This window comes from Aythya marila (assembly GCF_965140915.1).
Source record: "Aythya marila genome assembly, chromosome: 11".
Classification (NCBI taxonomy): Eukaryota; Metazoa; Chordata; class Aves; order Anseriformes; family Anatidae; genus Aythya; species Aythya marila.
Window position 1 is genome coordinate 12,272,285 of NC_139052.1, and position 13,964 is coordinate 12,286,248.

At 37.2% G+C, this 13,964-nt stretch overlaps 1 protein-coding gene across 7 annotated transcripts in view; it reads left to right on the top strand.

Annotated features, from left to right (window-relative positions):
• Positions 1-13,964, top strand: part of ADAMTSL3 (ADAMTS like 3) — a 216,531-nt gene that overhangs the window by 134,378 nt on the left and 68,189 nt on the right. For all 7 annotated transcript variants that reach the window (XR_014318280.1, XM_082769441.1, XM_082769440.1 and 4 more), the window contains 2 exons: positions 579-705; positions 10,521-10,595. Coding sequence is in view for 6 of the 7 variants with exons in the window: in XM_082769441.1 (XP_082625567.1) it covers positions 579-705; positions 10,521-10,595 (202 nt within the window). In the remaining variant the exon portion in view is untranslated. The remainder of the gene's footprint in view (positions 1-578; positions 706-10,520; positions 10,596-13,964) is intronic.

The following is a 13,964-nucleotide window of genomic DNA, read 5'->3' on the forward strand; positions in this document are numbered from 1 at the left end:
GTTTTTACAACAACCATTGCAAAGTTTTTATAGATTGGGTCTCATATTCAAAAAACAAAACAACCTGAATCATGTAGGTTTTGATATGCATGCCAAATAGGTTATCTATACTGATGTCAATTAAATTCTGAATGGCCAAGCCACTAGATTATAACCACTGCTCACAGCTGCTTGTCTGTGAAACTGAAGGCTCTGTCCTTTAAATATTTAACTTGGATTATTTCCTTGCATTAATCCTTTCTCAGACGTAATTAAACAGGTGATGAAAAACAAATTGCAAATATAGTTGTCCCTCATGTTGGAAAGAAGAATGCTCGATGGCCTACATTCACATAAGTAGTGGGAAACTGATTCATGTATTGCTTACGCTTGTATAGTGTGATGTATCAGTTGCTGTGGATCATCATTAAAATTGTGGAAATGACAGTGTGCTTTTAAAATATATGGCAAGATATGCTTTGAATAAATGAGGCCAGCTCATAAAATCAAAAGGATAACATAATAAATAAAATTCCAGAAACCTGAGCATGTCTACTACAGCTTTGCCCTCCTTCTGACTGTGGTGTTGATGTTGGCAGGCAGTAGGCTGTGATCGACAACTTGGGAGCAATGCCAAGGAAGACAACTGTGGAATCTGTGCAGGAGATGGTTCGACATGCAGGCTTGTGAGGGGACAAGCTAAGGCACATGTCTCACCAGAAAAAAGTAGGTTGCAAATTGATCCTGTGATGATTTATCCTTGACTATGTTTTCTGCTTGTATATTAACACACATATTGCAGAGTATGACCTTTTCACTATATACTTGTTTTAAGTTTTCCAAAGCTACTTACCCTGAAGTCTGTGCTAGATTAGTCAATTGAAATTCCATGAGGGATACCACACATAAGGGTATAGCTAGGAAAGAATTTGAGATATGCATTTTTTTGTAGAGCAACTTAATTCGTTCTATCAGGAATAACCATCAAGATACACATCTTATTTTAGAGGGTGTCCTCATGTTGCAATCTGTGTGATGCTGCAGCAATGTTTTTAAATCATGGAAACATCTTATAGATGGTTTTATGGAAATTGTGGCGTGTGATTGAAAGTGCCTGGTTTTCAACTTAACTTTTTTTTTTTAAGTGCCTATAGACAGTTGAACTTCAGAAGCAAGTTAACTAATTCTATGGTACAAAAGGCACAAAGTAGAAGGGAGTAACACTTCTCATTTTTGTGTATTTGACTCAAATTCTGGCATTCCTTCTCAAAATAATTGGCATCTTAATGTGAGCAACTTTGCAGGTCTTAGCAGTATTGAGAATACAAGAGAGGGATATCAGAACTGAACCTTGTACACCTTGTATAAAGTGTACACAGAGGTTTGCCTCTGCTTTTTGTTTTCTTTGAAGCTGCAATTTCTCCAGTTGAACAGGTTCTTCTAGCAGATGAGAGGAGAATAGGCACAAGCCTATAGTTTTATATGCTCTCCGCCCTCACAGATGATGCTCTGTGTAATCTCATGTGTCCAGTGTACTTATCAAGTGGGAGTAGCAGTTGCCTCATCTATTTTTTTTTATTTATTTATTTATGGACACACAATGTGCATAAGTATTTGTCACATGGAGATGGAGCCTCTGGGGTCTGCTACCTTCCTGCACAGCCACAGATGCTAGGGTGATGATCACATGCTATTAAAGTCAATATGCAAAGTTCAAATTAAAGCAGGTATTCTTTAAATGGAAGAAGCACCTGTCTCAGACAGCTGCAGATACTTTAGTACTGTTACAGTTCAGCCTGCTAAGATTTCAGTAATGCCCTGACTTTGGAAAAAGCTGTTGTATATTAAATGATGTTTCATTCTTATTGCAGTATGTATATTTCTGTGATATTTTTATGACACTGTTTGCAGTATGCTTCAATGTGAATATAATTTGAAAAGCAATGTATGGTATCTTAATGCATGTTACTGTACAGTGTGATTATTTGTATTGCATAAGTTCTGTGATTCAATACATAAGGTAATCTAAACTAAATAATGAATATTTTTGTGGCAACCTCTTTTAAAGTCACGGAATTTTTCACAAGTCAAAAAGAACCTTTTTTTTGTGTGTGTTCTGGATGGGGTATCAATGTCAGCATTTCCTTGTCTTTACTCGAGGCCTTTTTCATAGATGAGAGAATGCAGTTCAGTAATTTATAAAGTTGCTCATCCTGAAACACTGAGCAAAAGTCTTGAACATTTGTACCGAGCTGAAAGAGCTTACATGGAGGGTTGCTCTTTCTTCACTTTGTCATATCAAATACTACACTTACTACTACTTAGTAAATAAAGCAAAGATGAGGAGGTAAAATGGATCTGGTTTTGAAACTGTAATTTTGTGACAGAAAATATTAATTTTTGTGATGTTCTGACACAGGTTAAGAGCTGACTACAGCTGACCTCATCTGGTGGAAGGTCTCTTATTGCTTTGAATAGGTTCTGAAGAATACCCATGGTTCATTTTTATTTATTTTTCCCTCTGTCAGATTTCACTGGCTCTTGAAGAGTTCTTTAAAATGAGATGAAGAAAGACTGTTCTAGGGAAAGATGTCAGTTACGTCAAGTTTTGCTTTTGTCTTCCATTGCAGCAGGTTAGATTGTATGACTGAATAACCATTCACATAAGGAAAACAGTACACATGCTACTAAACTCAGAACTTGTGATGATTTTTTGGTATTGTGATAGTGGCAAAATCTTTTTTGGGTCACGTTGTTCAACACTGTATGGAAAAACTTCCATATAATCATCTTGTGTGTGAATGCAATGTGGAAATAATGCCATACTTTCTTTGTGCTAATGGTAAAGGGAGGTAGACTGTCTTCCAAAGCTTAATTTGGAAGCTTCAGAGGTATTGGTGAGAAGTAAAATTATCAGCATATGACAGACATATTTAAAAGGGAGCTTGTAAGGTTGTGAGCAGGATGTAAATTTTACTGTGCAGTGAGGCAAATTAAAGGTTTGTAAGGAAAACAAGAACCAAAGATTTTATTATGAAAAAAAAAAAAAAAGAGAGAGACATTAGGGGAAATGAAAGTGCCTAGATATCTCGGTCCTAATTAAAAAAAAAATGTAGGCATTGATAAATAATTTCTCATACATGACTTACCTTGTTTTATTATCTTTTTTAGTATGTTTTTATAAAAAAAAGGATGCTTTGATCAGAAAGCTAAAAAGCACTGAAAGAAAGCTGCCTGATTTGCAAATATGAAATGAACTGTCATTTCAAAAGTTCTTTATTTTTTTCCACTAACACTTAATTGCCTTTGAAAGACAAAGTAAGTTAGACTTCTGCCAACAAGCCAGATTCTAACATTCTGTTAAAATGATTAAAGGTTTGACTAATGATATTCAAACAGAAAGTGTAATAGGTTGTAAAATGTACCGTCCCATTGGGAAATGAGATATCATGGGCCTGATGTTTCTAGTACTAAATGCATGGAACTCCCATTAACTCTACTGCACTTTGTGCACATGGAAAAATTGTAGGATTGGGCCCTGATGTCTGCTTTCTGCACCATTATTGGCAAGAAACGGTAGGAAAGTGTTCTGGTTCTGATACCAAAGAAGAAGAAAGATGCTGGTTCTGAAATTAACAGGGAATTAAGTTGAAGACACAGACTTGTCCTAATCTAATTTCATTTCATTCTTAAAAATCATTAGATGCTTGCAAGCTTTCCTAAGTTTTTGCTAAAAGCTTAATGCAAAAGAATTCAGTACAGATTTGTAACATTTTTTTTCCTTCTTGCCATGCATTCTATTTCGTGTGGTACCACATAATCTACTAATGGTTAATTACTGTCACATGTTTGTTGAGTGCCATCAGCTGGCTCAGTTATCTGACAACCTGCTACCTTATATCTTTCTTCCTTCTTTGAAATCAATATATATGGAGCCGGTAACCCTCATTGTCGAGGTTGACTGATACTTCACTTTATATGAATGACTTTTTGCCAAAATTCAGCAGTTGGGTCAGAAACTTTGCATGCCAGGTGCTGAGTGTTTTGGAGAAATTTCAGCCAAAATAACTTAACATATTCCAAGGAAAAACATGTTGTTTCCCATTGTCTAAACATTCTTGAAACCTTTTCTTTAATATGGCTTAAAATCCCTTGTTACACTTGATCACAGATCAGGGATTTGAAATTTGGCAGGCAGTGGTCTTGTGTGCATGGACAAGTCTTTTTTTGCAATATCTGTGCACATCAACACATTTTACTTACAACCTTTCATGAAACAAACAAACAAAAAGCCCTTTTTCTTCAGGCTCTGTACAGGCTTCTTGGATGTTAACAGCTAACATTCCTGAAAAAAATTCCTCTTTAAGGAAATTTATTTATTTTAAATTTTATTTATTCTTAGAATTCTTCTTAGAATAAATTAACTTAATAAATTTTCTTCTTAGAATAAATTAACATATTGCAATAAATTCACATATTGCTCTTCCAGAACTAAGGTTTTAAAAAGTGTCCTTGTGCTTCCTTTTGCTTTCTTCTTTGCTACAGTGTGGGATGTGTACCATGGGATGAACTATCAATGACGCTTCCTGTCTCACATTCAAGCATTATGGAAGGCAGTTTGCAGAGAGCTTCTGACTCTCCCAAACTTCGTACTTCTAATGGAGAATGACAAGATCATATGAGGAAAGGGATAAGACCAGATGAGACTAACTGAACAGAAAAATTCAACTTTATATTCAAAGGGTGAAGGAAAGATAGATAAGAGAATGTGGGAGGAAAATGTGGGACTGGCTGTACAGATACATTGGGTCAAGGAGTAAAAGGAAGAGTGGAAGACTGAGATTAGATAAGGAATCTGGGATGGGAAACAAAGTAAGAAACACTCTGAGAAGAAGGGGAGAAATCAACTGTATGTAAAGCCAGGAGAGGGAATTGGGACTGCTTTGGCAGGAAAACCATGTACAGGGAGGGATAGGATGCCAATATGTTAGTGTTTCAGTTTGAATAAGGAGTATTCTCTTTGAAGCAAATTTCCTGATGGTCCTAATATGTATTGCTCATTGTTTCACATCATGGAGAGTTCTTGGAGGACATTAACTGAATTTATTGGATGAAGCTAAACTGGAAGATGTGCCTCAGAAAAGCACCTAATGTTCTCCAACAGCTAATGAATATGCAGTCTATGGGATCAGACTAGAGTTAGTTCAAAGTAAGGTACCAGAAAACATGCGAATAGTGCAGATGCTGGGTCTTCAGCACAAACTGTTACAGTATACAGATTCATTGCTATTAAGTTGTACTGCTAGTAATGCAGGCATAGATGGACTGGCACTAGGCAGGTGAGTCACAGAGAGAAGCCCTCTTTTGCCAAGAAGGTTATTTTTATGGAGGTTTAGAAATAACAATGCCAAGAACAGGGCATAAAAACATCTGACTGTTCCCTGTTCTTGGCAAGTAAATATAATATGCGCTACTGGTGCCTATGCCATGTGCTGCAGCACTAGAGTGCTGGTCTGCATAGGTGATGAAAATCTCATGATTCCTGTGTTAACACACATAGAAAAGGTCTGCCATGAGATTGTTTCCACTCCTGATAACTGGTGCAGGTAGCTCTGTACTACATGAGGTAATTCCTCGTTTTTGTTTTTTTTTTTTTTGTTTTGTTTTTTTTAAAGAACCTAAGAAATAAAATGTTCAAAGTTGTATCAAAAGGCACTTTTAAAGTTGCTAAATCATGCACAAGAAATCAAAGAAAGTTAGAAAAAGTGACCTGTGCAGTTATAATTTACCCCACTATGTGTTAGGATACAAATGTGAATTATGCTATTTGCGGGTCCTACCTGGGAAAGCAGAAGCCTGACATCTATTTAGTATCCTTTTAGTTCTGGCTTTGTGTCTTTGTTCAATGTGGCCTCCATGGTTTATTTATGACACTCCAGTTAAGGATGCTCTGAATAACATTTTTAATGAAGAAATTGAGTGTCAGGTTTTAGATGAAGTCGAAGGATGTGCTCTGTAAAATTTGACATGAGCATAGTGCATCATGATTTGAAATGGAGGGCTTGTGCATTGTAGGAATTCTGGTTCCTGGTGGTTTCATTTGTTTAATTGTTCCCCCCACACCCTAATAAACAACTAACTGTAACTCTACAGTGTGGAGACTGTACTGCACTTCTATATTTCTGTGAAGGAAGAATACTGTCACATTTCATCATGGGAATTTAGTTTAGTTGGTTTATCTGGGGCTATTGTAGAAACTGTGAGGCCTCCTTTTTTACTTTTGTGATCTTTTATCTTTTGTGAAGAAATTCCTCCATAAGGACACTGGCTATTTGATTATTTAGTTTGTAGTGCATCCCAGCAAATCCTGAAAATACTGAGATTTGTGTAATTCTGCATTAGAATGATGTTACGAATAGACTTTTTTTTTTTTTTTTTTTTTTTTTTTTTTTCCACTACATATTTTTGGGAGCTTGTAAGAAGGATGTTTCTTCATACTCTCATGTGTACTTGGAGTCTCAGGTGATGGTATCTTGCAGTGTTCCATAGGGTTGGTGATTCCTGTCCTTTCCAACGAAAATTGTTTTCAGAATCAGAATAACCAATCTGTCTTTTGCTTACTGCTCATCTAAATTTTCTCCAGTGCATGCGCATTTTAAAGAGGTGTCCCAAAAAAGTTGTAGTAGAGAATAGATAACTAAAATCTGCCACAGTAGATGGCAGATTGAGGCCACAGTATCCACCTCAAAAGCAGATAGCTGCACCTGAATTACTCAGCGGTGCAAGGAGTGGTGCTCTGAGCTAAGGAGTCAGACTTGAGTCAGAGGACCGAGGGATGGAGGTGGGAGGGTGTGAGACTGGAGAGTGAAGGACTCAAGGACAGAGGGCGTATGCATACAGATTTTGCCATGTGACTCTTAGGGTTAAGTGCATAACTGCTGCTGTTTCCAGTAGCACATACTTGTCTAGGTCAGGTGCCTTTTAAAGAGTATGTAATTTATTTTGTAGATTCTTGTCATTAGGCAGGTTAGCAAACACCCCAGCACCAGAATCTTCTGAAATGAAACATAACATCAGAGCAGATAAGGGGAGCCGCTGTAATGTCTCCAAACATTTTGAGATTTTCAGTTCCCTTGTGCTGACAGTTGTTTCTGGACTATTGTGTTTTGAGTGCACAGAAGCATTCAATCAGACCTGGAGGACCAGCAGATAAGTGCTGAGCAAATACATGGAAAGAAACAGTTTTTATAGGCCTGAAATAAATCCTCTGCCCTGCAGTAAGAGGAGAGAAGGAAAAATCCCAACTGGCCCATATGTGAAAGAGTAAATGGGTCCACCATGGCCCACATGGAAAAATAAATAAAACCTGCTGAATTGGATTGTACTCAGGAATGTGGCTCCTTTATTTTGATCCTGGGGATTAGCTCCCAGTCTTACCATAGCAGGGAGTCTGATCTTGCTCTCATTGAAATCCAAAATCTAAATCCACATTAACACCATAGAAACAGGATCAAACCTTGCCATCTAAAGTAAAAGCAATCCAGGAGCTTAATCAGCCAAGTGTTGTGTGTAGTGTGTGCACAAGTATTTGCTGAGAGTCCCAGGTTAAGAGCAGAGTGCCCATGTCAACCAGGAGCCAAAGATGCCTCAGAGTCCCTCCAAAACCCGTACAGCTGAAGTGGTGCTAGAAGAGAGGGACAACATCTCACTCATCTGTTTCTTAGTTGTTAAGGAGAACTTTTTGACTCTAAAATCAGATTTTATAGTCCAACATTTCTGCGTGTTTCAGATGATTTAGAACTTTTTTTTTCTTTCCTTTTTTTTTTTTTTTTTTCAGTTTAAACAAGGTCAATAATTAACATTTGAAGATATGTAAGAAAAAAAGAAAGAGAATTAGAAATCCTAGGTATGGATTTCAGTGTAGCAGTTTCCCCGTTATGTCTTCATAAGAGCACAGTGCTTTTAACATTATGGATCCTACTGATTGCACAGCCTAAGAACCATCATGTAAATAGGCTTACAGTGCCTTGTGTCCCTTTAAGGATATTAATGGCATGGTTACAGATGAAAAGCAGAGACCTTTGGAATATATGGTTTTGGAGCCAGAGCTGGGTAGTCATAACTACCACTTGGTAGGAAGTTAAAGCTATCTTTCAGGAGAAACTGAATGAGTCCCTTAGGTCAATGAAGTCCCATTGTCTTCAAATTCCTTATCTTCATTCAAAATTTCAAAAAATCTTTTTTTTTTCTTTTTTTTTTTTCTTTTTTTTTTTTTTCCATCCCTATAATTTACTTCATCTCAGGATAAGGCTGTCCCAGGCTGTACCCATCTCAGTAAGATACAAGCATCTAATACTGTCAAACTTCTTGACAGTTCTGTGGGGCTGCAGAGGTCAAACACTGTTGTGGTGGTGAACTTAGTCATCTCTTCTAATGCAAATAAAATACTTTCTGGTAATATTGTTTCTGCTGCAGAAAAACACCAAATTTAGCACCCCCATGAGACTTTTGGACCATATCAGTGAGTGCTTTGGTGAGGGTGGAATGTCTGTAGTACTGTTAAAGGAATGCGAAGCATCCTGAAAAGGGATCAACAAGGCCTGCCGTGGTGAGCAGAGCTTGCTGTAAGGAGGTGGAGGAAGCACAGCAGAATGACCCTGGTTGTTCTCAAGAGGAGCAGTCCTACACATCTCTGCACATCTGCAAATCTGGGCCTCGTCCATTAAGTGCAGAGTACCCTTGGTTCCACTTCAAAACAGCAGTTGCGTGTATTCAGAACTGGTCACGATCAGACTCTTATTTGAAGCTTTGTGCTGTAACTGCTGGTTGGTTGTCAAGACGGGATACAATCCCTGACCAAGTAGGGACAGATGGGCCCCTCAAACCTGCTTTCTCTCAAATGCTGTAGAGCACATATGAATTCAGTAGTTATTTCCTTGCTTTAAAGATATACACATCCACTACCTTCTGGCTATCTTTAGCAATTCGCCTGATGAAAAACCAAGATGCAAGAAGATATTAAGTGGTTCAGTAGTTAATGTTTTTTCCAGGGCTCCTTAAATGTATTATTGTTCTTACTGTAGTATTTTGCACTCTGGTGGAATACCCAAGTATGAAATTAATAAAGATCATATTTTATTACATCCAAAATAAATTGTTATATTTAAATGACCTTCCTAGAAATTGGTGATATAAAAATTGTAACATAAGAAGGTGTTTATTTCAGAAAAAATAATTGCAGTATTTGCTTGAAGTATCCTGAACATTTGGCAGAATTTCATACTTATGCTAAGGAGATGTAAACCAGAAGCTGATAATTTAGCATCTACTATAAAAGGGTCTGGTTTAAAGTGGAAAGAAACATTCTTCAACTCTTTTTTAGTTCAAACTAAACTCAAATATTCTTCCTCTGAATATTGTATGAGTAATTCTGGAGCAATGCATCACTGACCTTCAGTTAAAATTACTTTTTGAATTTGCAAGAATGAGCTCCTGGTACCCCAGCCTCCTGTTGTATGTTAATGCCATCACTGAACAACCCCCTGCGGGGTGTGCCTGCAAAAGGTCCATGTTTGCAGGTTCTACCTCAAAGTGGTACTGTAGCTTGGCCACGATGGAAATGGAAGAAAACATGTTGGTTCTTCTCCCCTTCTTTTGTGGATATCCTGTTGTGCATTGTGCATACCCTTTTCTGAGGGCACTGGTCTTGTTTGCCTGGAAGACTCTAGTCTACTGTTCTGACTGTTAACTCAGCTTGCTTGGGCAAATCATAGATTTCGTATGTTTGAAATGGAAAGTAATAACTTTCTGCCTTTGTAAAATGTACTGAAGTAGGTGTGTTGTACATTTATATATGAAGAGGCTATTCAGGCAGCTAAGAGCTGTTTTGTATTGACATGTTCTATTCAGGGCTGGTTTGGTTTATAGTTAATTTTAAATTGGGGCTCTTACTGGAAGGAATGATCTTATATGGTAAGTTAGATGTAGACGCTCTGTTATAATATATACATTATAGCTAATATATATTTGCTTTTAACTGGTCTGTAATTGGTTAAGGGTTGGTGTTAAGTAGATGATTTATTTCCTGTAAGTCCTGCCACTTATTAAAGTTGTGACCTGCAGCAGGAAATGAGGTGTGGGCAAAATGAGACTGAACAGCTGCAGGTTTTTGTAAGGGGGAAGCACTACTTAGCAGATTCCTTATGTCAATTCGGTGATTAGGAAACAAAACTAAGACAACAGAGTGTAAATATGTTCCTAATACATTACTGACATTTTGGTTGTTTTTGTTAATAGCAAATAATTTTCCAATAGCAAGAAAGATTTACAAGTCCATGTGTAGGTCTAAATAGCTACATAGCATAGCAAACGGACTCAGTATACTGTACTTAATAAAATAACATATGATTATTTTTAATAGAAAAATTGTGAAACCTGTTCAATATTTTCTTAGACACATTTGACAGTTTTCAGTCTAGTTATGTGATGTGCAAATTCCCTTATGTAGGATAACTTCTAAAACAGTTCTTTAATTTTCCTAGGGGAAGAAACCGTGATTGCTGTACCACATGGGAGTCGCAGTGTGAGAATTACACTCAAAGGACCAGCACACCTTGGTATGAGTGAGCTGTTTTATGTATTTATTCATAGGCAGAAGGACCTTGTATGTGAACTTATCCAAACTTTGAGAATATGGGTAAGATCATGACCTTGATTCCTCTTCCGATCTTCTATGTCTAGCTTTGACATAGTCCTACTGAACACCGAAAGTCTACTTAGTAAAAAGATATAGTATAAACACTGGTAGTTTCTTAATTCATTTAAAACAGAGTTCTTATACAAGAAATGTAAAATTAGCTACAGCCTTAAAATACATGCAAACTGTTCCATCAAAATTACTTAGAAAGGGTTGTGCGTGGGATTGATTGCACTCATCCCAGCACAAGATTTCTGTTGAAGAGTTTCAGATAGAGACAAGACTTGTAATGGACTGTGGAGTCTAGATCAACTCTTCAAATCCATAAAAGGACCAAACATGATAATTTCCATGTCTTGTGTGAAGGAAGCATTGTGATTTAGTTCCATCTGGATCTTAGCACAGTCCTGTGATTTTGGAACTAGGAGCAATTATGGACATGTGTGAGCTTAATCCTGCAAGCTGTTGGCTATGTTAGCTCTAATTCAGCCAAGCACTTAAGTGCAGGCTTAACACTAGGCATGTAAATTGTCTAATTGAAATCATATCTTTGACCTAAGAGCTAATAAAGACACTTGGTCGATGAGCAGTGTTCAAGTAAAAGTAATCTAAGTAAAATGAAGTAAGGTAAACAAAAGACATGAAATAATCTACACAAGCAATGTTTCCTTGTAATACTTTTGGTCATGATGATCTATGAGAAACAGCTTGCTATTCTGTCAGGTTTCCTCTTTTTTTTTTTCTTTTATTTTTTTTTTTACTGTGAGGCTGATGATAGTATCTATGGTAATTTCTTTACCCATCAGCCTGCTCTAGATGTAGACCTAATCATTTCAATGGTAAGTGGGGCTGCCATACCAAGCAGTGAACTAAACCATTCATTTAACATTTTGAACAACTTTTTAGTAGTAGAAGTGTAGGGTTTAGTCTGAATCACAGATGTAAAAAGGACGTTTTTTGCTATGTGATATGTAAACAGAAGAAAGAAATGCATTTTAATTGAAAATTGCTCTTTCTGTTTGCTTTGAAGAAAATACTGTCATTTTGAAGAAAGAAAATTGAATAAGACTTTCATTTTAGAGCAGCTCTGGAATCACTCCTAGACACAATACTGATATCAACAATGTGCAAAGCAAAACTTAATCTTAAAATAAACAATATTCGTGCAAAAATGTCGCAAGGAGTGTATGAAGCAGTTGTCTTGATCGCTGTGAGTCGGGACTCTTGTTTTGGTCTTTCTTATTAGTTCTGCAGAAGGAAGTTATTGTTTCAACTTCATATGAGGAAAAAGTACTGGATTCAGTGGCTCCTGGGGGATTTCTGGAAAGCTCCAGAGGAATGCAGCAGCAACTCGTTAACTAAGTACAGAGTGCTCCTGGCTTCCTACCCAGGGTGGTTCCATAAAGAAGCTGTGGCTTGGCATTACCTTTGTTAGCTAGTTCTCTAGCTGGAAGAGAATTGTGAAATGTTCCTTTAACCACTTCCCCCAGCACATCTGTTTGCAAATCTGTGAGCATTTAGACGTTTGTTACCTAAAGTATTTTAAACTACAGAGGTAAAAAACAAGAGACAGCAGTGGGGGCTGAAGGTTGGAGATTGCAGTGCTGCCTAGTCAAATCTCAGTAACCTATGTTCCTGAGGATGTGCTTCAGGCTTATTTGTTTGTCCTTCTTTCTAACTGCACATATGGTTTTGGGTGGTGTTTGTCACTTTTAATATCAAGTGATCTTTGGTCTGCAACTTCATGGACTTAAGTGAGAATATGCTGGTATAAGTACAAGTAAAGGCAGAATTCCAAAAATAATCACTTATAATTGCAAGCTCCATTTGTGAGACATGTTCTTCCTGGCTTGTAAGGAGCTTAGTTTACCAGGTGGGCAGAGATTAGTTACTGCAGAATTTTATACTGCCTCCTGTTGCCTGTATATGTTTGCTCTTCAAGTAAAAGCAGCAATAGCAAACTCTCAAAGAGCACTATGGAGTGTCTGGCACTTTTCCCTTTATCCTGTGTTCTTTTGTGCTTCATCCTGGGCTTTATGATCTGCTCTTGTTCCAGGGAAGCACAGCTGTTGGATTAATCAAAAATGGAAATCTGGTTGGAGCTGTAGTGCACAACAGATTTGAAACAAATAAATGCTCTGAACACTGTTTTGCAGTCAGCAGCTTATGTTTTAGAGAGAGTTATTATTTCTTTGTAGCTAGTATTTTGTTTGTGTTTATGGACAACTTAAGGATGACTTAACATAAGTAACAGTATCATCAGAGAGCATGGGTGTTACTTTGATGATGCTTTTGCCTTTTTTTTTTTTTTTTTTTTAACAGATAGGTCTCTCTTACATCTGTCTTCTTGGGTTTCATGAATTATTTTGTGGAAAACAACCAAATAATTTGTATAAAACTGGCTATGAATGAAATATTTCACTGTGTTGGTTTCATTTTGGTTTGGACTATATTATGGCTTTTTGATCGGCTGTTTTAAGAGCATTATAATCAAAAGAAAGACTGAAAGTTCCCTGAAATTAATCTTCCAGCAGAAGAAACAGGAAAAACAGAAGCAAATATTTTTGCAAGTGGCTAATGCTAGATAACAGTTCATGAACTTAGGGAGGTTAAATTTCACTAAAAAGAACTGAAACTCTTTTCCTCTTTTTGTCAATTTCTTCTTCACTTGCAGTGATTTGCATCATTTGACAACATTTAGCTATAAATCTATGCACTGCTTTGTCTTCTGACAGTTACTAAGAGGATGACAATGTTGCTTGTATTTTTAAAAGAATGAATTGCTTTATTTTGGGCCACTGTCTTGTGCTATGTATGAATAAATTGCACTGATAAGAGAGCTTTTGAGCAGCAACATTACTTGCTCCTCCTTGCCCTGGGAGCAGGAACTGTTTCCCTGGAATTCTTCCATGCATCCCTAGACACAGTGAGAGATCTGCAGTGAGTTCCCCTTGTTGCTTTGCTGTACTCCTGCCTGCCACTAAGAGTGGGAGGCTTTTGCAGTGTGTCTTGTAACTACAGCTGGTAAGAAATTTCCATAGGGGTTTATTTTATTTATTTTTTTAATCCTGACAGAGGAAGTAACACAAAGTAAGACTGTTCTAGGTCTTTGGCACCTGTGAACATCTTGTTAGAAACAGATGATTAGTCAGGAGAATTCCCTGTCCTACGTGTCTAGAGTCCTAAAGATCCAAGGAAATGTTTCCTTAACTTAGAACGAGGAACCTGATTGCTGAAGTAAAACTTTGAAACTCTAGTTTCACATGAGTCCTATACTCCTGAGGATGCT